The sequence below is a fragment of the Vulpes lagopus genome, chromosome 19 (genome assembly GCF_018345385.1).
Source record: "Vulpes lagopus strain Blue_001 chromosome 19, ASM1834538v1, whole genome shotgun sequence".
Lineage (NCBI taxonomy): Eukaryota > Metazoa > Chordata > Mammalia > Carnivora > Canidae > Vulpes > Vulpes lagopus.
The window spans coordinates 38,097,842-38,124,189 of NC_054842.1; the positions used below are offsets into that span (position 1 = coordinate 38,097,842).

The 26,348-nt window shown below is 40.0% G+C and overlaps 1 protein-coding gene across 2 annotated transcripts in view; it reads left to right on the forward strand.

Moving 5' to 3' along the window:
- Positions 1–2,847: 2,847 nt before the first annotated feature.
- The window catches only part of RASA2 (RAS p21 protein activator 2), a 125,871-nt gene continuing 102,370 nt past the window's right edge, over positions 2,848–26,348 (forward strand). For both annotated transcript variants that reach the window (XM_041734264.1, XM_041734265.1), the window contains exon 1: positions 2,848–3,069. In XM_041734264.1, the coding sequence (XP_041590198.1) occupies positions 2,937–3,069 (133 nt within the window). In that variant the 5' untranslated portion in view covers positions 2,848–2,936. The remainder of the gene's footprint in view (positions 3,070–26,348) is intronic.

Genomic DNA, 26,348 nt, shown 5'->3' on the forward strand with positions numbered 1-26,348 from the left:
TAGTAAAAAAGAAGGGATATGAGGAGAATCTAGTATGGGTATTGATATATATATATATATATATATATATATATATATATATATATATATATATTTGGATATTGATATTTTAAAGAAAGGAACAGATCTTTATACACCAGATTTTAATTTCAAATTATAGGCTTCTACTAAAGTTTCCCATTCCTACTTTAATCACTTGGACAGGTATGACAATGAATAATAAATAGAAAACAGAATTTACAAAACTTCAAGTCTGCAGAGTGGAGAAAGTAAGTGGACTAATATGATTCAATCCATTCATTCAACAGGTATTTATTGAGGGAGTTAGAGATGAATCTAGGAGAAGAGATAATCAAGCACACAGTGACATAATGCTATGCAGAAAATGATCAATGCCACGAAAAGAAATAAGAACCTCTGTCTGTGAGAGAAAGAGACACATGGATGAGGTAGCATTTGGAAAGGCAAGAAGAAGGTCACTCCTAGTGGACTGGTGGGAAAAGTGGATCAGTGTGGCTGGAGATGCAAGGAGTTAGGTAGTCTGGGTCCAGTCTCAACCCTGAACACTTGCCTGAGAAATCCGAACTTTATTTTCTGGCTGTTTATAGCACTCTGTGACCTGTAATGTCACCTGCTTGCTGCCTGAAGGGATGAATGAAGCCACTGATATTTTTTGGGAAGACCAAGGGACAAACTCCAATTTTTGCTTTAGCAAGGTATGTGTAGGAGGAATGAGAGAGTGGAGAGATTATAAGAGTTCCAGTCAAGAGCATGAGGTGACATTGACTGTGTTAATCCTACTACGTGCCCAGGATTCTCTCCGATGGTTCACTTTATACTCTCAATAATTATTTCATCCTGATAGTAACCCTTTGAAGAAGGAAGAATAAGTACAGCATTCCCATTTTATTGTTAAGAAACAGGTTCAGAAAGGTTGAGTAATGGGGCATCTGGGTGGCTGTCGGTTAAGCATCTGCCTTTGGCTCAAGTCATGATCCCGGGGTCTTGGGATGTCCCTCATTGGGGTGTCTGCTCAGTGGGGAGTCTGCTTCTCCCTCTCCCTCTGCCTGCCACCCCTCCTGCTTGTGCTCTCTGTCAAATAAGTAAACTCTTAAAAAAAAAAAAAGTAAGAAAGAAAGGTTGAGTAATTTGTCCAAAGTCACACATGTAAAAGTGGTAGAACGAGGCTCCAACACAAATCTGTCTACCTCATAATCTTATGCCTTTTAAAAACAGAAAACAAAGAAACCCCATAACATGTTGACACTATTCAAGTGAGGATGAATTCAACAAATATAATGACAGGGAAGGGAAAGGAAAGAAGAAAGAGAAGCAGAATTTGGCAGAATCAGAAGGATGTGGAGCTGAAAACAGTAGAGGGACAAGGGTTTAAAAAAAGAGTCACAGTCCCTAGCCCAGATCACAGACTGTGGCTGTGAACTCAGATTTGCAAAGGAAGATAGGGAAGTTGAGTTTGGGACTTATTGTTTGACGTGACAGCAAAACATCCAAATAAGAGGAGGTTAGGTTCACTTTCTCCAACAAGTGTAAAATCACTTAGAGGTCACCCACAACACACATGGAACTGGCAACATCACTCCTTTGCGACAGACTCCTAAGGCCATTCTTCCTGGCTGTCCAGCCTTTGCACAAGTGACTTCTGCTCCTGGACACATGTGTGCCTCTCCCTGCGGATCTTCAGTTCATTCCCTGCATTTCCCAGGAAGGCCTTCCTTGACTCTCCAATTGCCTCATCTCGAGACTTCTATCTAGAGCCTCTTTCTTTTTCTGTGTCTCTCCCAGACTGAATGCTGGAGGGCTGGGGCTCTCCGAGGCTATCATTAAGTCTGACCCTCAAAAAAAAATTTGTTGACAGACTGAATGCTTCCTATTGTTGCCCTGGAAAACAACTACCCTGCCCTATTAAGTCACAGTTTCTTTCCTCTTAGGGCAGTGCAGTTAACCTCAAGACCAGGAAATCGTCTTCCTCATCTCATACCAGGGTATTATTCATGCAGTTTACTCACTGTAAAGAGATCCCTTGAAATAAAGCTAACAACTAGTCAAAGATTTACGAATATCCTAGTGTCAATCAACTTTTTAGCAAGCCCACTGCTGGGGGCAGGAGGAGATGGGACCCTAGGCTTCTCTGCTCTGTGTCCAAAATACACAAGTGGTAGTAAGAGCTTCAGACTTTTTCCATGGGGCGGGGGGGGGGTCTCCTGTGCTGCTCTGCTGCTGTAACTGGGGTGGGGGGGGCTATCACCCTTTATTTGAACCAGCTTTTGCACAGAAATGTTCTTACTTATAAGCGAAGATCTGTGTGTGAGGTGTTGTGGCTTGCAGGTAGGGGGCACGCCCATGTTATTGGGGGAATCTCTACTACACCTCTTGGCTCTTTTTTGGATGAGATAGTTTTGAGGTCCTCCCAACTGTCCAATTCATTCCATTCTGTCATCTTTCCACAGGGGGTTCCCTGGAGCGTTGGAAGCTGTGGAGGTGGGCTCTGTGTGTGGGGCGGAGGAGGGGGATGGGGGAGCCTAATTCCCAGAACGACTGGGCGGGGGGGATCTCGAGAAGGCCGGGGTTCTTCCCTCGTGGGGTTTCAAGGCTGCCCAGAGCCACGACTTGGAGCCGCACTTGGCTCGCGCCGCGGCTGGTGCGGGGCAAAGAGCAGGAAAGCCAAGGAGCTCGCGTGGCGGCCGGGCGGCGGGGGCTGGGGGGCAGGCGGCGACTGCAGGGGCCCGGGTGGGGCGGGGGCGGGGCCTCGGCGGGGGCGGGGCCTCGGCGGGGGCGGGGCCTCGGCGGGGCGGGGCCGGCGGGCTGCGGCCCGGGGGCGGGGCCAGGCGTGCGGCTCGCCCCAGCCCAGGCCGCCACTGGGCTCCGCCTCGCCGGCTACGCAGGCGGCGGGGCTGCGGCACGGGCCGGGCGGCACCATGGCGGCGGCGGCGCCTGCTGCTGCGGCGGCTTCTTCTGAGGCGCCGGAGGCGACTGCGACGGCCGAGACGGAGGCCGGCGACGAGGACAGTCGCGAGGTCCGAGTGCTGCAGAGCCTGCGGGGCAAGATCTGTAAGTGGGGGCCGGGCCGAGGGGACCCACCCGGCGGCGGCGGCGGCGGGGCTGAGGGGGCGGCGGGCGCGCGGGGCGGCGGCGCCGAGAGGGGCGCTGGGCCCGGCGAGGCGCGCGGGGAGGCCGGCGGGAGGCGTCGCCTGGACGGGGCGGCGTGGGCCGGGGCCGCCCTGTGGGGAGGGAGTGGAGCGCCGGGAATTTGTGTGGAGTGTGGGGGGGGCCGGGGCAGCGCCGGCCCGAGGGGCTCGGCTCTGGGCGCGGCCTGGACGCGGGGACGCCCCGCGGGGAGGGGGCGCGGGCCGGGGGCGTGAGGAGTTTCCGGCCGCCCTGGGCCGCGGGCCTCCTGGCGCGGGCGGTGCGGGCGCCGGGGAGCGGCCCTGAGGTGGGAGCCGAGCGGTAATTACGGGCGGCGCGGCCCGAGGAGGAGGAGGGGGAGGAGGGCGGGGAAGCGGGGCCGCCCGAGGGGAGGGGGCTGCCCGCTTCCTGGGCTCGGGAGCCTGTCGGAGGTTGAAGGCGCCCTCGGCGGGAGGAAACGGGCCGCCCTGGGGCTCGGGTGGCCGCCGCTCGGGTGCGGCGAGGAGCGCGCGGGGCGGGGCGGGGCCGCGGCCGGACACCTGTGCTCGCCCCACCTCGCTGCGGCCTGACCGACGGGGACCGAAGACAGGATGCGGCGGCTTCCTGCGAGCAGGTCTCGGAACAGTCATCCAGCCCGCGCGGAACCCCACCTCATGCTCTGCCTTCTCGTGCATTTAGTTGTTACTGCTGCGAGCGAGCCGTGGGAGTTGACTTGCTCCGGAGTTTTTGCTCAGAAGCCGCGAGCGTGGCAATGGACAGACCGTTTGAATCCAGTCATTTGGACATTTGGTTTTGAAAAGTGACTCTTTGGGTTGTCAGAGGAACATGTCACACTAGCTTATTCAGAAGAGACGCCTGTTTTGTGGGGTTTTTTTTTTTTTTTTTTTTTTTTGTTTTTTGGTGTTTTTTTTTTTTTTTTTTTTTGCTGTTTATAAGGTATATCAATAAAGACTTTGCTCTTAAGTCTTTTTTTTTAAGATTTTATTTATTCATTCATTCATTCATTCATTCATTCATTCATTCATGAGAGACACAGAGGCAGAGACACAGGCAGAGGGAGAAGCAGGCTCCACGCAGGGAGCCCGACGTGGGGACTCGATCCCATATCTCCAGGATCACGCCCCGAGCTGAGCCACCCAGGCATCCTCCATCTTTATTTTCTTTATTCAGTTTTCTCAGGTTGGAAACGTGCTTCATCTTTCATGTAAATAACCCTTACTTAGTTAAGAGGAGTACTTCTTTGTTTAGAAGAACATCGAGGGCAGCCTCCGCGGTTTAGCGCCGCCTTCAGCCTGGGGCGTGATCCTGGAGACCCGAGATCGAGTCCCACATCGGGCTCCTTGCAAGGAGCCTACTTCTCCCTCTCTCTCTCTCTCTCCCTGTCTCTCATGAATAAATAAATAATCTTAAAAAAAGAAAAAATCGAATTGCAATAAAATGGCAAACAATGCTCATTGTTGAACAGGATGTAAAATTTTCCTGTTCCTGAATAGTGATATTATTAATTGAGCTAGGATTATTCCCCCTTTCCTCTTTTCAAGTTCTGAGATTTAATTAACTCTTAGGGGAAGACACGTTAAATTTTCTCATCTTTTTGTTCCCAGAAGTAGTCCTGGACAACTTGAGATTTTGAGTACAGTTCTTAAAACCTGGAAAATGACATCAGAGAAATAGATCTTGTCTATATCTAAGCTCCCGATATTAGAATTACTTTCTAGGGTATAAAATCTTTTCAAAATTCAGGTTAAGTCCTATACCTCATATTTACACATTTCTAATTTAACATTTGGGAAAACTATAAATGGGCCAGACCCCCCCCCCCCCATCTGATTTTCCAGATTTTACCACTTTTACGTTTTACTGTCACTTGATGCTAGGCACTGTTCAGTGGAGCCTCACTGATTTATATAGCTGCAGGTTATACCATGGAACTACATATACGTATTTTGGAATTGAGATGTAGAGTTGGGCTGTTTGCAGAAGGACCTAGCTCTCTGCACCTTCACCTGCTCCATAGCAAAGATACCACAGTCAGAGATACCACTGTGACTGAAACTGGGACCTACAAATACAAAAACACAACTTTGTTTCTGTGCCTTAGAATAACCTCACTACCCAGATTTGGAGATTGATCATCCAGTTGCTAGGAATGATATTGCCACTTTAACCATAGTGGAGGTATTGCATTTGGTACCTCTGTCAGTTTCTTGCTTTTGGAATTGATTGGCTTATAGCTCAGGTCACCGAGTGTCTGCTTTTTAGAAAAAAAAGTATCAGGATACTTACATATGAAGCTTCTCCCCACCTCCCTCCGTTTCCTTGCCCTTCTTTTAGCTGGTATAACCTAGAGTTGGCTGACCTTCAGAACCCTGCGAAGAATTTTCTGTTTTCTGTTTCCCTGAAACTGATGTGGGTTTTACAGGGTGGGGGTTGGAGGGCTGGAGGAGTCATTAGCAGGTGCTAAAGTCACAGAAACGGGCTGGTGGTGATTCTGACAATGAAGATACTAAGGAGCTTGAGGGTGTGGGTAACCATGTCAGCTTTCCTTTTCACCATACTCGGGGACCTCAGAGGAAAGCCTGATGGTACCCACTAGACTGGAGATGTACTGGCAGATTTCAGACTGCTATTTGAGAGCCTCTGATCGGGAGAGTTAGAGTTCCATAGGGCCAAAAGTAAGCCTCAAAGGAACATTCTTTTTCCTAGATCTAAGTAGGACCCTTCAACTCCATATCCTACCAGCAAAAAGTGAAGGTGGATTAGATTTATATATCTTTAAAATTCTATAGATAAGTCTACAATCTTCTTTAAGGGTTTCATTCCAGTATTCGTTAAATTTTTCATATCCTTCACAAGTTACAATAACTAGATCGACAGATTGGAAATCCATTTTGTGGTCAGTTTTGATCAACTGACATTAGCAAATCCAGTGTTGCTGATGGTAACATTTTGTCCTATATGTTGATCCTCAATTCCCTGAGGTCATTTTAGTGCCCTGGGAACCCATGGCCATTCCAAATGGTCAGCTTCCCTAATATTCAAGACGCAGGCATGGTTGTTGAAGAGTTGTCATATGAACCCTTGATAAAGGAAATCAGGTACTCCAGACTCCATCCTTTGATGTGAATTGCCATGGAGTGAGTGGCAGGTATGCTTAATACCCATAACACTTTTTCATTGCCACCCCCCCCCCCCACACACAAGCTAAATAGAGGGATTGGAGCTTTCTTTTTTGTACTTTCAAGTTTCATGCTGTTATTTTATGATATCTTTTTGGTTACCACTTCTTGTTGTTTGCTCTCATCGCGTTGAATCAGCTTGTAATCAGAATGTAAGAGTGTTGCTGAAAGAGACCATGCCAACCTTGTTCTTGGTTTACCTGCTCAAGGGAGACCAAATTGATAAGGGAGCCAGATCTGAGGATCTGTGTGAATATTGAGATGTATGGTACAGTGAGAGATCTGGGGGATCATGATGTGTCCCAGAACTCACTTGGTCTTCTTAGCATCTCTGGACCAAATGATGTAGGGCTCTTTGGCAAAGTTGGATCTGAAGGGTCTGGTTAAGTGCTTGAGTTTGGAGGTTTGGTTAGTTTAGTCACCTGGATTTGAGTCTTCCCTTAATTTCCAACTGTTGCTGAACTTTTTGTGCCTCTATATTATTTTTTTTAAAGATATTATTTATTTTAGAGAGAGAGTGTATGTGCAAGTAAGGGGAGGGGCAGAGGTAAAGGGAAAGAATCTCAAGCAGACTACACAGTGCGCCGCAGAGCCTGCCACAGGGCTCGATCTCAAGATCCTGAGATCATGACCTGAGCTGAAACCAAGAGTCAGATGCTTAACTGACTGAGCCACCAGGTGCCCCACCCTGTGCCTCTATATTCTTGTGTGTATAATGGGTATAGTAAAAACAGTTATCTCACAGGATTGATTTGAGAATTAAATAAATCCCCTTCTCCAGTCATTTTTTCGTTTTTTCCCTTCTCTGCAGGAGCTTGGTCAGACATGGACCATTTCTTGGGAAGGAATAAATAGGAGATAAAAATTAATCCTTTATCTGATGTTTTTGTGAAAGCTTACTGGAATTTCCAGGTCTACAAAGCTGATTAAAATCAGAAGGCCTGTATTCTATTTCATACATTGTTAGTTATTATTTATGTGACTTTAGGCAGCTCACTTACCTTTTGAGCTTATCTTACTCATCTTTAAAATAGGAATAGTAAAAAAAAAAAAATATAGGAATAGTACTTCGTCACTAGCCATTTTGTACATGTTGTTTCCTCTGCCTTGAAGTGTCTTTCTCCTTTCCTCCACTCCATATTTATGTCCAGGAACTCCTACACATCCTTCAAAAGCCTACAGCATGTGATTTCCTGACTAAAGCATTCTTTGGGGTACCACTACCCACATCTTTGAAGAGAAGGTGTTAGGCCCTCACACTGCTGAAAAGTTGTAATTCCTTGTCCTTATTCTAGCATGTTTTATAGAAATCATGTATTTATATTCCCCAATAGACTGCAAGCTCTTCCAGGGTAAAATTCATTCTTTTTTTTTTCTTTTTTTTTTTTTTTTAATTTAAACTGTCCTAGTGTCAGCATATGCCTGGGACATAATGGGCCTTTAGAAAATGCCCTAATTCTCACTGTGTTATCCTCAGGAGGATTTGAGATACTAGATGTGAAACTGTTCTGTAAATTTTACAAATAAACTAGAAGATGATAATATTGTTGAAAGAAAACTATGTGGGTCTGTGACAGGAAGTCCATCCCTTTCAAAATCACAGTGCCAATTGAGCTTATTGAGCTAATGCCAAAGTTGCCTCATTAGGAAAAGGATTACATTTTTCTAAATGCTCTGAGTGCTTATTATTATGAGATTTGAATATTGTTACCTAACTGTACTCCATGAATATTGTTAATTTGGTCCTGAGCCTGGAAAAGAAAAATCTCATTATCCTACTTGATATAGTATATGTTTTTGTTTGTCATGGAAGGTTTGAATTCTTTGGTAGTAAGGTGTAAATCAAGACATTTTATTGATCACACAATAGAATTGAGAGGGAGATATTTAAAAGAATTTATTCATCCTAAGAGTTTATTACTATCAGATATTTGAAATTAGATGCATTATTTAATAAATTGAGGGAAAGATTACTAAAAGATTTGTTCATACTAAGAATTCATTTCCATCAAAAATTTGTAAAGACAAGTTGTTTAGGATTGAGGAAGAATCCATCTTTCAAATGGACAGAAATGAGAGAAAAGGGTTCTTTGTAAAAGTTCACAAAGCAGTCTGCTAATCATTTGCTCTGAGGAAGACAGGAGGTAAACCTCAATGAATTCATAGAGTTGGCTTTTTTTTTTTTTTTTAAACTTAGAACTCTTTGAATAGCTTCTAAGACTGGAACTAATGTGGCTGAAGTGGCTGAAATAAAACTATCATTTTGTCCTTTAATCTTAGATGCCAATCCTATTTCCTTTCTAATGTGCTTAATGAAATTATTTGACAATAGTATCAGATTACATGCTTTATTTACTAATAAAATTCTGTTCTCATTTGAGAGCTGCTAACAGTTTTGCTGAATAGTCATCACTAGATGTAAGTTAAGACACTTCATGTATATTAAGAAATTTTTATGCTATGTCTTTGGTTTTGTATGTTATTTCAGTCATCAAAAATCAGTGACTAAAATAATATGCTTTATAACGTTATACCAATTTACATGCAAACATCAATGAACAGTAATTGACAAATTGTTATTGTGAACTTGGTTCTGGGAATATCCTTAATGACAGAATGACTTTGGGCAAATTCTTTAACTTGGCCGACTCCCTGTTTTCTCACTTGTAAAATGAGAGGTTTGGATGTGGTCTTTAGCATCTCTTCTAGCACTAAGTCTTTGTTGCTTTTTAAATTGAACCATTTGCTTTAAGATACTTTTATTTTAGGTGTTGAAGATGCATCAGATGCTTTTATTTTAATGCTTAAGTGTTTTTCTTATACCTATTTTGTCTAAGGTGCACTGTTTGAAATATTTTTCTAAGATTTATTAGATAAGATTGTTTGAATCTTTAAAAAAGTTTTTTTTATGACAGTTTATTCAGCAGTACATAATATGAGTGTCTATTAGAGCATTAGCCCACTGGACTGTGGATTGAGCCAAGTGTGAATGGGACTGTGGATTGAGCCAAACCGTGAATGGGATGAAAAAGCTCTTACTAGTTCATCCTAAAGTCTGTACTAAACAGTGGTTGCATTTAGATACTGTATTCTTAGAGAATTACTAAGGTTTAGAGCTGGAAGGTAGGAAACATATTGTGTCCCCTCATTTTACAAATGAAGAACTTTGATACTCAGATACTCCAAGTGTTACACAATTAATGCCTGTGCCTCTTGGGTACTAGTCCTTTATTGTCAAAGTTCTTTTTGAAATGTTAGGTAGAATGAATTCATGATTAGTATGAATGTTGCATATGTACTACATTTAATATATGAGGATTACATTGCCTATGTAGTAATATATCCAGAAGTAGTAATATATTTTCACTGGGTGATCTATACACTCTCATCTGTTTCTTTTTAAGAATTTTGTGAAGTGGTTAGGATTGGTGATGAAACTGCTTGTGACCTAGATGGAGATCAAGCCTGATTGTTTACTTATTTGTGTCCTGCTGTAACTCAGTCATGACTGCCTATCAGTTGTCACCTGTGAATTAAAAAAAATTCTGATGCCCAGGCTGTACTGTATACCTACTGAATCGGAATCTCTGAGGTGGTACTTGGACATCTATGGGTTTGAAATATTCCATCAGGAGTGATAATGGACCCCTAGGATGGAGAACCTCTGCTTTTGAACAGACTAGCCACAAACAACCTGAGTGTTAACAACCTACTGTGTGAGACTATTTATTTATTTATTTATTTATTTATTTTTGAGAGAGAAAAAGTGTGCATGAGTGTTGGGAGAGGGAGGAGAGAGAATCTTAAGCAGGCTCCACAGGAGGCTCAATATCACAACCCTGAGCTTATGAACTGAGCCTAAATCAAGAGTCAGACACTTAATCATCTGAGCCATCTGGGGAACCCCTGTGTGTAAACATTTAAAGAGTACCAGTAGAGGGGGACCTGGGTGGTTCAGTGGTTGAGCTTCTGCCTTTGGCTCAGATCGTGATCCCAGGGTCCTGGGATCAAGTTCTGCTTCAGTCTCCCCATAGGGAGCCTGCTTCTCCCTCTGCCTGTGTCTCTGCCTCTCTCTCTCTGTGTGTGTCTCTCATGAGTAAATAAATCTTAAAAAAAAAAAAAAGAGTACCAGTAGAAAGTATGGTATGATTACAGGGAGGTTCTTATTTATTTGATTAGTTTTTTAAAAAGATTTATTTGGGATACCTAGCTGGCTTGGTTGGTTAAGTGTCTGCCTTCAGCCCAGGGTCCTGGGATTGAGTCTCACACGGAGGTCCCTGCTCAGCGGGGAGCCTATTTCTCCCTCTCCCTTTGCTTCTTCTCCGTGCTCATGCTCTCTCTCTGTCAAATAAATAAAATCTTAAAAGAAAATAAAATATTTGTTTGATTAAATAATGCAAATAGCTGATACAAAACTGAAAAAGTACAATAGAGTATACATTGAAACATAAGTTGTTTTTTTTTTTTACCTCTGTTGCCCCTAGCCATTCCCTCTCCAGAAGCAAGCATTACCAGTTTCTTGTGTATGCTTACAGAGATTATTTAAACATTTATAGACATAAATGTAGGAATATTAATGTATCTCTCTCTCTCTCCCCCCCAATATACAAATTGTAGCAAAAAAAATATGTTGTTTGCATCTTGCTTTTTACACTTAACAATAGTAGCTTGAAGATTTATGGTATCCATATGTATAGGGAGCTGCCCCCCCCCTTTAACAGCTGCTTAATATTGCATCATCTGGATATACCGCAGCTTATTTAACCAGTCCCCTATTGATGGGAATATAGGTTGTTTCCGGTTTTTGCTATTACAAACAGTACTACTGTAATAAATAACCTTGTAGTCAGTCAGTCATTTTTGATAGGAGTGCATGTGTCTATCTGTAGGATAAATTTGTAGATGTTAAATTGATGAATTGGGGGATGCCTGGGTGGCTCAGCAGTTTAGCGCCTCTTTTGGCCCAGGGTGTGATCCTGGAGTCCCGGGATCGAGTTCCGCATCGGGCTCCCTGCATGGAGCCTGCTTCTCTCTCTGCCTATGTTTATGCCTCTCTGTCTCTGTGTGTCTCATGAATAAATAAATAAAATCCTTCAAAAAGAATTGATGAATTGGTATGTGTATTTTTATTATGGAAAGACAGTGCCAAATTGTTTTCTGCAGAAATTATACCAGTTTTTGCTCCCACCAACAATGAATGACTGCCTGTTTCTTTGCTCACATAGTGTATATTTTAAAACTTCTTGATCTTTACTCGTCTCTGTGATGGAGTATCTGATTTGTAGTTTTAATTTGCACTTCTAAATGAGGTTGAAGATCTCCATATTTTTAAGGAGATTTGCCATTTTTATTTTCCCTTTTTTTGTGAACTTATTTATTTTGCCTTTTTTTTTTTTTAAGATTTTATTTGATTATTCATGAGAGACACAGAGAGAGAGAGAGAGAAGAAGCAGAGACCGAGGCAGAGGGAGAAACAGGCTCCATGTAGGGAGCCCAATGTAGGACTCGATCTCAGGTCTCCACACCCTGAGCCGAAGGCAGATGCTTAACTGCTGAGCCACTCAGGCATCCCATTTGTCTTTTTTTTCCTACTGGGTTATTAGTCTTCTTACTGATCTGTGGGAATGTTTTATGCGGTAAGGAAACTGGCTATTTTTTTAGTGAAAAGATGTTTAAAAATTTAGATGCTTTGGCTGATGCCTGCATTTATGCTTGAGGAGTTGACTGTGAGATCCAGTGAGGGCAGTTTGTTGTTTCCATCTGATTATAGAATTTCTGATGTTAGAAGAGAAATGGAAAAAATTTTTTGAGGAAAGATAAGTGAGGATTTATAAACAAGGGTTAAGAGACAAATAGTAGGTTATGAGAGGATATTTGTGGTAAATCCTATTGACAAAAAGAAAACACTTGTGTAACAATTATTCTGTGTCAGGGTACTGTTTTTAAGAATATTAAATAATTTAATCTTTATGGTAATTCCATAATATTTATTATCCACATTTTGCTGGTGGGGAAACTGAGGCATAGAATAGCTAAACTAAGTAACTTGACCAAAATCAGACAGGTAGTAAGTGGCAGAGCTGTCATTCAAATTGAACAGACTGGCTCTAGAGTCTATCCTGTTGCTCCTAACCTACTATGCTATTTTGCCTCTCTATTTGTTAGTATCTAGAATATATAAAAGATTCATACATATTTTAAAAAAGAAAAGGGCATTAGAAAAATCAAAGGTATGAATAGACATTTCACAGAAAGATAGAAAAGTCAACATAAGAAAATACTGATGAGATACAATAAAAATCTAGGAATGTTCATTTAAAAGCCATCAGTTTGTTAAAAAAAAAAAAAGAAAAGGTTGTTAGTTTCAGTATTTGTTGGGGGTTTAGGAAAATAGGTAACTTTATTCATTGTTGCTGTAAACTTAAATGGGTAAAGCAACGTTGGAGAGCATTTTGGCAATATCTGTTAAAAATCTAAGTATGTATTCCCTATGCAGTTCTGCCCTACAGAAACACTTGAATATTTGCAAAAGAGGCATATACAAAGGTGTTTAACGTTCCCTTGTTTGTGAAACAAAGAACTAGAGACAACTTAAGTGTGGGTTGTGGGAAGCAGATACATAATATGTTAAAATAAATATTCTGTAGCTGCTAAAAAGAATGAGGTGTGTCCAGAGTATGAAAGGAACAAACTTTAAGACCTATTGTTTAGTACAAAGAGCAAGTTATAATAGTATGTGTTTTTCTTTTCTACGTATATATGGGAAAATGTACAGAAGAGGTGTTTTGTTTAAGATTATATTTATTTTCTTGAGAGAGAGTGAGCACGAGTCGGGGGAGATGCAGAAGCAGAAGAGGGAGAAGTAGGCTCCCTGCTTGGGGAGACACAGGACTCCATCCCAGGACCCTGGGATCATAACCTGAGCAGAAGGCAGACTCTTAACCAACGAAGCTACCCAGACACCCCTAGAAAGAGGTTTGAAAGGATGTACAACATCGGTTACCTTGGTGGACAAAGTGAATTAGCCTTGCTTACAATGGTTTAATTTTCTATAGAGTATTTATATATTAGCTATGTTATGAAAAATGCCTTTGTATAAAAGAATTTAATACTATTTTATTTTATTCATTTTTTAAAGATTTTATTTATTTATTTATTTGAGAGAAGGAGCACACACAAGCAGAGGAGGATGGGACAGGAAAGGAGAAGCAGGCTCCCTGCTGAGTAGGGAGCCCAGTTCCTGGTTTGATCTCAGGACCCTGGGATCACAACCTGAATGGAAGGCAGACACCTCACTGACTGAGCCACCCAGGTGCCCCAAACTTGACACAATTTTAGTCCAAGCTCTCTTGTTCTACAAAAATAAGGGTAGCCGTGTGTTAGGCTTTGGTAACATTTTGAGTGCCCCTAAAAGTAAAGTCAACTTTTATGTCAAGTTTTTGAATAACCTTTTATTTTTATAGAATTTCAAACGAAAATGTTCAGGAGCAATATAATAAAATCCCATATACTTTGTTTTCACCAGTTTTTGTGTTCAAAAAGTTGGCTTTTTATTTTTTTATTTTTTAAAGATTTTATTTATTTATTCATGAGAGACACAGATTTTATTTATTTATTCATACCTCACAGAGGCAGAGACATAGGCCGAGGGAGAAGCAGGCCCTCTGAGAGGAGCCTGATGTTGGACTCGATCACAGGCCCTGGGATCACGCCCTGAGCCAAAGACAGACACTCAACTGCTGAGCCACCCAGGTGTCCCCAGAAGTTGTCTTTTTAATAAAGTCAGTGTTTTGCTTCAGATGAATGAGGTAAAAAGAATAATTTTGATCCTGTAAATTTTATGACATTTGTGTGAGTGGTACAGAGCCTTTTAGTTTTGAATTTGAACAACTTTATGTAAAATATTCTTAGTGGATAGGGGAAAGTGAACTAATATTTTTGAGTATATTTATTCTTTTCCAGGTACTGTGTAATTGCAAATTATTTCATTTAATCCAAATTCATGAAAAAGATTATATACCAACAAAAAGGGTTTTTGCTCAGGGTTTAAAAGGCAGAGCCAGGTTTTCAGAAGGTCTGTAAGTTACTGAAGTCCCTATCTGTTTGTCTACCAATTTGCTTGTCAGGTGGCATATTGGAAAGAACTGATGAGTATATTTGTTGTCAAGAAGTTGATAATTATCCCTAAATTGGTTATGGTCTAATGTAATGGATACTCAAAAAAATTAGAATGTTGGGATGCTATAAAAATTTATCTTTAATACTGTTTAGGGGATTTACAAAAAATGTTACTCTTCTGTGACTATGCTTATGTGCTTTTGTCTGTGCTTGTAAATGGTTCTCCTAGAACACGTACACATGCATATACTTGTACATGCACATTTGTAAATACAACTTATTTATAACTAGGTGCCACTTTTTTTTTTTCGAAAAGTAGTAGATCATAAAGAGTCTCAGGATGCCATTACCAGAAATAGCTGTCATGTCCTGTATATGTCTTATCTGTGTAGCCCTTAGTTTTGCCACCACCAGGCTTTTCATTTGCTTGCCATACTACACTCTGTTGGTCAGCTTAGAAGACTTGCTAAGCTTCATGTAGCTGTAGGAGCCATTGACCTGTACTAGGAGAGATTCCTATCATATGTTTTTCAGAGTTTGGTTTGCTACCTGAGAAGTGGGCTGTAGGGAGCTTAGGAATCAGCACACGTTCAAAAGTGAAACCTGAAGTGGGCAAGACAAACCACAGGAAGATCCTGCCCGCAACTTGGTGACGTATCTGTATAGCCCATGGACACTTCCTGGCAATACCTTGCGAAACTTGCCTTTTTTATGTACAGTAGTTTCCTAACTTCTTGTTCTGACTAAACTTCAGTGAGAGGTAATTAGTATGATAACAATATAGATAACTATGATAACTGTCATGCACATGACTTGGATGATAACTGTCATGCACATGACTTGGATGAAACAAGAGCTCCTCTCCTACTTAGGTTCTGTAGACTTTTCCACTGAGGAGTTACATCTTACCTACTAGGACATTTTTGAGGAGTTTCCCTGGAGTTTATACTTTAACCTTGTCTTTATGCCATCTCAAGAATTGTACTTACATGGGTACCTGGGTAGTTCAGTTGGTTGAGCATCTCCCTCTTGATTTTGGCTCAGGTCATGATCTCAGGATCCTTAGATCCAGCTCTGCTTCGAGCTCCATGCTCAGCCGGGAGTCTGCTTGGGATTCTCTTCCTCTGCCCCTCTACCCCACCTCTTACTCTCTTTTGAATAAATAAATCTTTCTTAAAAATTGTACTTAACATTTTGTTGATGTTTTATAGCCACAAAACAAGTTCTTTGCTCAGAGTCTAAGCTAAACCTCTAAACTCTGTTGGATTCCTGGAGCCCTTTGCCCATTCAGGTGCTTACTCAGTTGTATTACTTTGCTTTTTAGGCATGTTGATGATTACACAGTGTTTTATTTTCATGGAGGAATAGGAGTTCAGTGTTTCTGAAACTATTATTCCTGATTTCTTTAACCTTCCATGTTAATATTATGGTGCCTGTTGTTAAGCAGAACCAGATTTCTGTTAGGAGTTATGCAGTGAGTTGATTTTTTTAAATGATTTATCAGTTAAATGAGATTATAGAATCTCAGGTTTTATATTTTAAAGATAATTATCATTTACTGGGGGTGAGAAAAGTTGCTGACAATCTAATCAGTTATCTGATCATGTTAACTTATGCATTGAAAAGCCCTACCCTACTGTGTAGGAGATATTCCAGCAGTCACCATTGCCTGTTGGTACCATTCCTCATCCTGTTCCTGAATAATATCACAAATATCTAACTTTCTAGGCGACAAATATCTAACTTTCTAGGTACTTTCAAGGCGACAGCTAAGGAGGGAAATAGCAGCAACGTAACCTTTTTCTCCCCAGTAGTTTTTAGGCACCTCCCTCACTTTTTGTTACCACACACCAAAGCAGTCTGACATACATTAAAAAGAGTGAATAGGAGATTCTTTAGAACGTCATGTGTGATTATGACAGTTGTTCTTCTTTTTATTTTTTTTATTTTTTATTTTTTTATTTTTATTTTTTATTTTTATTTTTTGTTCTTCTTTTTAAAAAAAGATTTTATTTGTTCATTCATGAGAGACACACAGAGAGAGGGGCAGAGACACAGGCAGAGGGAGAAGCAGGGACCCCGGGATCATGCCCCAAGCCAAAGGCAGACGCTCAACTGCTGAGCCACCCAGGTGTCCCTATGACAATTCTTGTGTAAGATTTCTTTATCCTAAATACAAAGTATTTATTAGATACAAAGAAATCAAATGAGGGGCACCTGTGTGACTCCAGTTGGTTAAATGTCTGCCTTCGGCTCAGGTCATGGTCTCAGGGTCCTGGAATCCAGCCCTGCATCAGGCTTCCTGCTCAGTGGGGAGTCTGCTTCTCCCTACCCCTCTCCTGCTCATGTTCTCTCTCTCTCTGCTCACTTTCTCTCTCAAATAAATAAATAAAATCTTAAAAAAAAATCAAATGAATGCTAAATGATAATATAGCATGTTGAAAGCATAGTTTTCTGCAACTTTTTTAGTAATCACCTGACCTCTCTAAGCCTCAGTTTCCTCTTCTATAAGTTGGGAATTATACTAAGGGATCGTGAGAAGACTGGATGACTTTAGTGTATTGCCTGGCACATCATGCTGTAAAGTGTGAGGCTGTAACATAAGCAGTAGTGGTACTTGGTCAAGTATATTTTCATAGTTTTGTTGATGAACAATTTATTTATGTACACCTTTTATTAGAGAAATAAAAATCAAACTTTAAGAATTTGAAAGACTATGATATGCTAATATATAGGGTTGTCTTAATTATGTATAATTAAATAGCATAATACTTTTTTAATTTTTTTTAAAATTTTTATTTATTTATGATAGTCACACACACAGAGAGAGAGAGGCAGAGACATAGGCAGAGGGAGAAGCAGGCTCCATGCACTGGGAGCCTGACATGGGATTCGATCCCGGGTCTCCAGGATCACGCCCTGGGCCAAAGGCAGGCGCTAAACCGCTGCGCCACCCAGGGATCCCGGCATAATACATTTTAACTTTAAACTAAACTTGTCAACCATAAGGCTGTTTATATTTTTAAGTATATCATCTTTCTTCATTTTTTGTTGTTGTGAATGTTAACAATAAAGTTTGCGTATTTTTTTTTTTCTTATCCCCATGGAAGTTCTAATCCTTTGTACAGCTTGTGGTTCTCATTATTAGAACATCATATCCAGAGTCACTCAGGCCAAATTCTGTGAATTCTATCTCTCTAGTAATTCTTCCAGTTTTCTTTTCCTCCCATTACTCTTTTAGCACCTTAGTTTAGGCCCTGTAACTGTCAGTAATTTTCATGAAGCATGGATCCAACCACGCAGAAACTTTTAGAGAACCTGTTGACTACTGAAGAAAGTTAAAACTTTCTAGCTTGGCATTTCAGATTCTTTTGATTCCACCCTTTCTTTAATTTATCTCTTTTTATTCCCCTTTCATCTCCCTTTATGCTTTAGCCAATTTGTACTATTCATTGCCTCTTGAAGGTGCCCCTCTTGTTCCCACCTTCAGAACTTGTTTATATTGTGCCTTACTCCTGGAATGTTATCCCTCCACCCCCAAATTCTGTATTTTGGAAAAAAAAAATCACTTGGAAGAAGTTATTATGAAGATATGCATATGAAGGCCCTTAAAAAATATTACTATATGTGATGTATGTATTAATTTATTCAGTGAATGGTAGCTATTATTATGATTCAGCTTTCCTCCTACCCCAAATAATCTTTATTTTAGGATCATCTCTTTCAGGACCCTGGTGTGCAGTTTCTCTAGGGGTTAATCCTCCTGGGATCTGCGTTGGTTCTTAACTTTGTATCCTTTGAAATAAACTTGGGCTTCAGGGTACCTTAGGATAATTTCAGAAAAGGATGATTGTCTATTCCTCTCAGCACTGCTGTATTCAGAAAGACATTACAAGTGAAGAAGAAAGACAGCTTTGGAATTTAATTTCAGTCATATCACCTTACTAGCCATGTAACTGTGAAGTGCTTTTGATCTTTGTTTTAATTTGTAAAAGAAAAGGGTAATGCTTACTTCTCAAGGTCGTTGTACACATTAAGTGAGATATTTGAGAAAATATTTGGCACTGTCTTGGAACATCTGACTACTTGATCAATATTTGTCTTTTTTTGTTGTTTTTTGTTGTTGTTGTTGTTGTTGTTGTTGTTTTTAACTTATCTAAGTATTGTCCTCCTCTGGAACACACACAAACACATACAAACCTACAAGTATAAATGCATGCACATACACCCCCTAACATACATATGAACACATATGTGTCTAGAGAAGCATATATACCGAATCTCTATCTACTAGCTTAGTATTTGGAATTCTAGGCTTATGTAAAATTTATATGATACGATCTGGATACTAGCTAGTGACCTTTGCATAGAACCATAGTACACATAGAGTTGGCCATCTTTTTATTTTTGTTAATCTAAATTATCTTATCAGTTTTGACTCCTGGTGGTGTTTATCTTCTTGGTTTAAACTGTTTACTTTTTTTTTTTTAATTTTTATTTATTTATGATAGTCGCAGAGAGAGAGAGAGAGGCAGAGAGACACAGGCAGAGGGAGAAGCAGGCTCCATGCACCGGGAGCCCGATGTGAGATTCGATCCCGGGTCTCCAGGATCGCGCCCTGGGCCAAAGGCAGGCGCCAAACCGCTGCGCCACCCAGGGATCCCTAAACTGTTTACTTTTTGACAGTGACTGAAAGCACTGTTTTCTATAAAATATTTACTTGTCTCCCTCTTCCTTCGGGTATTTATGCAGGAGTTGCCTTCTCAGTGGGACCTTCTGGGCCATTTCCCTCTCACCCCCACCATTTATGTGATGTTTCCTTCCTGCTTAACATTTAATTACTAACACATCTTTTTTACTTATTTATTGTCTGCCTATTTGTGTTAGCTCAACAAGGACACAATTCTGTCTATTATTCTCACTGTTGTATCTTTAGCATCTTAGTGAAGGTACTCAATAAATATTTGAATGTGTGCATTTCAGGATTGGTTTGTTTTTGATATAGTATCTTTGTATTAAACTGCAAAGATTCTGATATTTAGTGCTTTTAATAAATATGTACAGGAAACTTTTTTTTCAACTTTTGGTGCAGTTGACATAGATCAACTTACATCAACTGGAAAAAATATATATGGGATTTTATAATTTGTGACGTGATATCAGAACTTCCTTTTTTCCATGCTAAAATTCTATACACGTACACACTCATACTTACTAATTAGATATTTCATTATCTATTGTAAGCTTAAGCATGGTACTAAGAACCGGTGCCTTTCCTTAAGAAGTTTGTAATTCAGTGGATAAACGTAAAGGATTCTCCTTCGCTGGTTCCTTCTCCTCTCTACTAACTCAAAATGGTTGGAGACCTTTAAGGCTGTATTCAAATCTTTTTTTCTTTTTTATCCGTATTTACTCTCCTTGTGATTTTTTTTTCTCCTTTGATCTTGTATAGTATTGCAGTTTTATAAATATTTTGTGCTTGCTGATGGTTCTCAAATTTTACTTCAGCCAGGACTTCTTTGTCCTCTTGACATCTGCATTTAGATGTGTAATAAGCATTTCAGGCTTAATATGCCCAATACAAATTCTTGATCTCCTTCTCCCAAGAAGAGGCTCCTCTTTCTGGAAATGGCATCTCTGTTTTTCCAACTGCTTAGGCTAAAACTCTTAAGAAGTAAGTCTTCCTTAACGCCTTTTTCTATCATGCCTACATCCAAAATATAAAACATCCTATTGGCTCCATCTTCAAAAATATGCTCAATTTACCACTTCTCTCCATGCCAGGACTGCTTCCCTGGTCTAAGTGATCTCTAATCAAGATCACTGCAGTAGTCTACTTTCCTGCTTCCGCCCTTTCCCCTCTGCAGTGATTCTTCTAAAATAAAAGTTAGATCATACCATTCTTCTGCTTAAAATCTTTCGAGTAGCCCCCCATGTCACTCAGAAAAACCCAAGACTTAACTATTTAATCTGCTTCCTCTCTCACCCCTACCTCATCTCTTACTGTTTCCTACCTCTTCCCACTTTGCTTATTGTTTTGCAGCCATAGTGGCATCCCTGCTATTCCTTAGTGTGCCAAACGGTCCTTTCTAGGACTTTTGCATGTTTTATTCTTTCTGCCTGTTCATCTCTTTTCCCCAGATGTCTATCTGCATAGACAGGCTCATTTCCTCACTGATGTCTTTCAGGTATCTGCTCAGATACCTTAATAGAAAGGCCTTCCTTGATTCCTTGTATAAAATAACATTGCTCTCCTCCCCCTCTTTACCCTTGGGTCTGGCACTCCCTAACTTTCTTCCTACTTTTTCTTCCAAGGGAATAAATATTAAGAGTTTATGATGTTTGTTACCCCTCTCTAGATTGTACAACAGTTCCATGTGGGCAGAGACCTACTTTTATTCATTGTTACATCCCCTGCATTTAAAAAAGTGCCTAGCATGTTGTAGGCACTTAATTTTATTTGTGAATGAAGTGCAACAAGTGCAGTACAAAATGATCATTGTATTTAAAGTACCTATAAGATGCAATAGGAAATAGAGGGAATGACTACCTAGGAATTGAGGGAAGAATTTACAAACATATCTTTTAAGTAGAGCTTTTTGAAGGAAAAAAAAAACAGTAAAAGCATTCTATACAATGAAAAGCATTGCAGATGTACAGAAGCATGAGAGAACACAGTATTCAAGGAACCAAAAGTACAGTACTGTTGGAGCATAACTTGTGGGGGTAAAGATTAAGTAAGTAGATGAGGCCAAACATGTAGTAGACAGTACCAGACCATGAAGGATCTTAATGCTAAACATAGGAATTTTAGATTTTTATCCTGCAAGGTGGGCAGTAGTAGATAGTACGGAGTCATTGAAGACTTTTGAGAAAGGGGGATATGTATGTTCACATATTAAAAAGGCAAGTGGAAAAAAAAAAGTAAGTGGCAACAGTGTGAAGGATGGAAATCAAAGCTAAGCTCTGCATTTTATTTAACATATATGTGATGTAATATACACATGATGCAGAGAGACAGTTACTATCATGTGAATGGCAAGAGGCTATTTTATTTTATGGTTGGACAAAACCACTGATGTTCAGTGTGAATGTTCACTTCTTGGCATACTTTCAGTACATCTGTGAGGGAGAAGAAATGCCTGGTGGAGGATTAGATTATCAGTTATGATTTCAACAAGAAAGGGTGGTGTTACAGTATAAAAGATGTTGTGCTTGAAGGTCAGCCTCCTTTCTTCATAGAGAAACAGTTGTCAGTAATATACCTCCTGATCTTGATTCATTGTTGAAGGAACTAGTGACAGTTATAAATATAATCAGATTTGTACTATTTGCTATAGGACCAATACAGCTACCTTTGTAGGACACATACCTGCCTTTGCATATTGCAGTACCCTGGCATGCACAAAACTTTTAAAAAGAGGAATAAGCGGGCACCTGGGTGCCTCAATTGGTTGAGCATCTGCCTTCAGCTCAGGTCATGATTTTAGGGTCCTGGGATTGAGCCCCCCCCCTCCCCCCCCGTCAGGCTCCCTGCTCAGCAAGCAGGTTACCTGCTTCTCCCTCTCCCTCTCCCACTCCCCTGCTTGTTCTCTTTCTCTCTCTAAAAATGAGTAAATAAAACATTTTAAAAATTTAAAAAAGAGATAAGCTAAAAATTAGCTTTCCTTTTTTCATTCAGATTCAAGTAAACCCATTTCCATTATTACAACTATCTTGCTTAAGTATCATATCTTAGCAATATAGTGAATGTCTTGAATACTTTAATCCTATTACTTTAGGGTCAAGATCTGTGTAAATGTAAGGATGAGATGGAGGTACCTGAAATGGGCTACATGGTATCAATATTGAGAATTTGGCACTCCCAAATTCATGAATATGTACTGTATTATTGAGCATATTTTAAAAAACACATCCAAATACTGCAGTAAGTCACAAAGAAATATTTTCAAAGTTGGATACAGCAATACAGAGCATTAAGATCCATTTGTCTGCATTTCCCAAGTCAAAGCATTTGCTTTTTGAGTGTGCTGTGCTACTTAACTCAGTAATGGAACAATAAAGGTAATTTTCAGTGAGGTATTGCTTAATTTCTAAGTCTGTTTGATCAGATAGCCACACGTAGCTAAAAGATTTACCAAAATCAGATGATCAGTAATATGAGGAAGTTTCTAATTTGTTAGAAATAAGGGGAAAGAAAATAGACCAGTCAGGACTAGGTTACAGAATCAACTCTAGTCTAAGCAGAAAGAGATTTTAGTAAAGGATTTTAGGGGGACCTGGGTGACTCAGTTAAGCATTCCACTCTGGATCTCAGCTCAGGTCTTAATCTTAGGTTTGTGAGTTCAAGCCCTGTGTTGGGCTCCACACTAGGTGTGGAGCTGACTCTATTTTATTTTATTTTTTTAAAGATTTTATTTATTTATTCGTGAGAGACATACAGAGTGGCAGAGACACAGGCAGAGGGAGAAGCAGCCTCCATGCAGGGAGCCCAATTTGGGACTCGATCCTGGAACATCCAGGATCATGCCCTGAGCTGAAGGCAAACACTCAACCACAAAGCCACCCAGGCGTCCCTGGAGCTGACTTTAAAAAAAAAATTTTTTTTAAGTGGTTTATAGAATTTTTGGAAATTCTGACTAAGGAAACAGACTGTAGTTTAAACTTTCATGAATGAAATTCTAAAGCCACATTGCAGCTGAGCTACTAAGGGAGGTACTACCTCTTTTAGGATCAGAAAGGTAGGTACCTGCAGAATTGGGAAGCTGTACCTTTTAGCTGCGTGTCTGAGAACCTTGCCACCTCTGCTGTGATCAGGAACCTGCCACTCTTAGGAAATAGCCGTGAGCAAGAAGCCATCTTCATCTGTAAGTTGTTGTTACTGCTGCTGGCTCTAGACCCAAGCCACACCTGCTACAACCTGTATGACAGAATGGAAGTCTTGTGCCCTTCATGTTGATATCCATAAAACCTATGACTGGATAGAGGGACTTCAGAAAATGCTGCTGCACAAAAACTTGGATCTCTCCATGATAGTAATTACTAGTAGCAGCAGCCTAAATGCAACCTCCCTTCTCTTCTGCTCTCCAGATTTCTAGCCAGTAGATCTGATTGGTGGAATTTAAATCATATCCACAACCCTAACTGCAAAAAAGGATGGGGAATGTAGTTTTTAGCTTTCTAGTCTCTGCAGTTCAGGAAATCCTATACCAAAGGATGCTGAAATGGATGATGGCCACTGATCGACCATATCTACCACAGATACAGACCCTGATGCTCCTTAAAGCTAGCCATTATCAAATGGGCTATGTAAATAAATTGAGAAAGATTACAAATAATACTAATAGACAACATTGAGAAACTTTATGTATTTGTTTAGTATATTTTTATTATTTTATAATGTTACATTAAAAATATATAAAATGTGTGCTCTACCTATGTGATGAATTTAGTGATCTGTGGCTGCCAAAAGTTTCTTCACATTTAAAGTGGGTGAAAGAGGGAATGACAAAACTGTCAGAATGAGTTATCTAAACTGAGGAAAGATTGGTGTTCTCAAATATTGAAGCATGGTCAAGTAAGGAGGGAACTGACAGTCATTTGATTTGATGGTACTTAATATTATTAGTGTTCAAGGGGCACCTGGATGGCTCAGTCAGTTAGGTGTCTGACTGACCCTTAGTTTTGGCTCAGGTCATGATCTTGTTGTGGGATTGAGCCCTGCTTCAGGCTCCACATTCAGCACCGAGTCCACTTGAGTATCTCTCTCTGCCCCTCCCCCCACTCACATGTGCACATGTGTCTCTTTCAAATCAGTAAATAAAGTATTAAAAAATATTGTTAGTGTTCTTGAAGGTTCTAATAAAGGAATAGAAACAGAGGCCAAATTACAAGTTCAGGTTGTGAGTAGGAGGAAATGGATTGGAGCAGAGGTTATAGAATAAGTTTTCAAGGAACAGTAGTTGTTCCTCCCCCCCCTCCCTCCCTTCCTTCCTTCCCATAATTAGAACAAAGGGTGGCCCTATGCATATACCACACATGACACAAGTACAGTCTTTCAAAGTTCCTCACTTTTGTCTCTGTATGGCACACTGTAAAATGTGTGCTATTAAAATAACTTTCTGCTTAGAGATAAAATGGTTACAACATTTTTTCATTAGTTCTCTACCCATTAGTTACTTCACTTTCGATTATTTTTGTATAAAGTGGCAGTTATTTTCATTTATGTTCTTTATAAAGTGTCAGTTAATTACTATAGTTTAAAGTTTTTATAGCTGACTTAATCAGCATATTTGTATGATTAGATGAATTTACCCTTGGTGTGATTTAAACATAGGTTAGTGACAGATAGTACAGATTATGATAACTGGTTTTATAGGAAATAATGTTGAGTGTGTTTCATATATTACATCGACCTTAGGTTTTCTACTAACTCTAAGCAGATATCTGATGATGTCAAGTTCATTAGATTCTGCATGTTCTATCTCCTTTAAAAAGGTGGGTGGTGGAATAGGTATATGTTTATACAGTGTGGTTTTCGCAAGCTGCACATATGTGAATGAAATAGGAACCTGTTCAAAGGCAGTAATTTAGTGTTCCAGATTCCCTTATTAGATATAGAACATGTTTATTAGGATTTAATTCTAAATTTGTTTATGTTCTAGGCCGTTTATGGTAACCTAGTTGGATTTTTGGTTTTAAAAGAACAGCACTGTGGATTATACTGAGAGGAGACATCAAAGAAGAAGGAAAGACTTAAAGGAGAAGAAGGTTGAGAGTAATGAAAACAGAATTGGTGGACAGTGTTATGGAATGAGAGGGAGGGAATGGGGTAAAGAGAGCACAGAAAAATAGATGAGATTTGGATAAGGGAAGGGACATCTAGTCTTTAGGAAGAGGAGAATAGATGGGTACAAATTCAAATATATACTAGTTTTTCCTGTTAGGAAACTGGTTTATTTGTAAAGGCCAACCCATATTAGGCAATTTTTAAGTCGTTTGAAAGATTCCTGATTCTGACTTAAGATAAACATAAGTATGTTTATTCTGGTTAAGTGGTAACTTGATTTTTTAAAATCTCTCAATGATACACTTAATGAGTATCTTTCTTGTGCTTTTCCACTGATTTTCTCATTATAATAAACGGTTTATTGAGTTTTTCATAGGTGCTTCTTGATTTTTTGATAGGCTTTGTTAAAATATGTTGGTTTAAATAGCCTTTAGTTTTAAATTTGATAAGCAGACAGAAATTTGAGTTTATCTAACCCAAATTGTCATCAGGAAAGCTGTGCTTTAATGATTTGTCTGAAGCCATTTAGCCACTTAGTAACAGAGGTAAAACAGGAATGTTAGTTTCACAATTCTTAGGGCAGTGCTATTTCCCTTGTGCTAACTACCTTGCTTCCTAATTTAGTACACTAGTGTCTGATTTCAGCACACACACTTTTCTGTGTGCTTTTGGACTGTGAGCATCTCAAAAGAACTTCACCACTAGACTTGGCTTCTTTAATATTCATTCTAAAAGCATTTCTCAAGTATCTACTGTATGACAGTAACTATTTTAGATTTTGATGATTAACAAGTTCTCAGGCCTCAATGAGAGAATCAGAAAATAAACACGTAAACATTACCAGTTTCAGATAGTTATAAATGCTATCAAGAATACAGAGAAATATACGATGGTAGCAGGATTATTTACTTTCGACAGAATAGTTAAGGAAAGTTTCTCTAGGGAAGTGACATTTAAGCTGAGACCTGAATGCTAAGCAGAACAACCATATGAAGCCGAGGGTTAGAGCATTCCAGGCAGAGGCCCTAAGCTTGAATGAACTTGGCATGGTTGATGAATGGAAAGAGGGTGACCACTGAGACGAGTAGGAAGAAAAAAAGGTCAGAGATGAGAGGGCA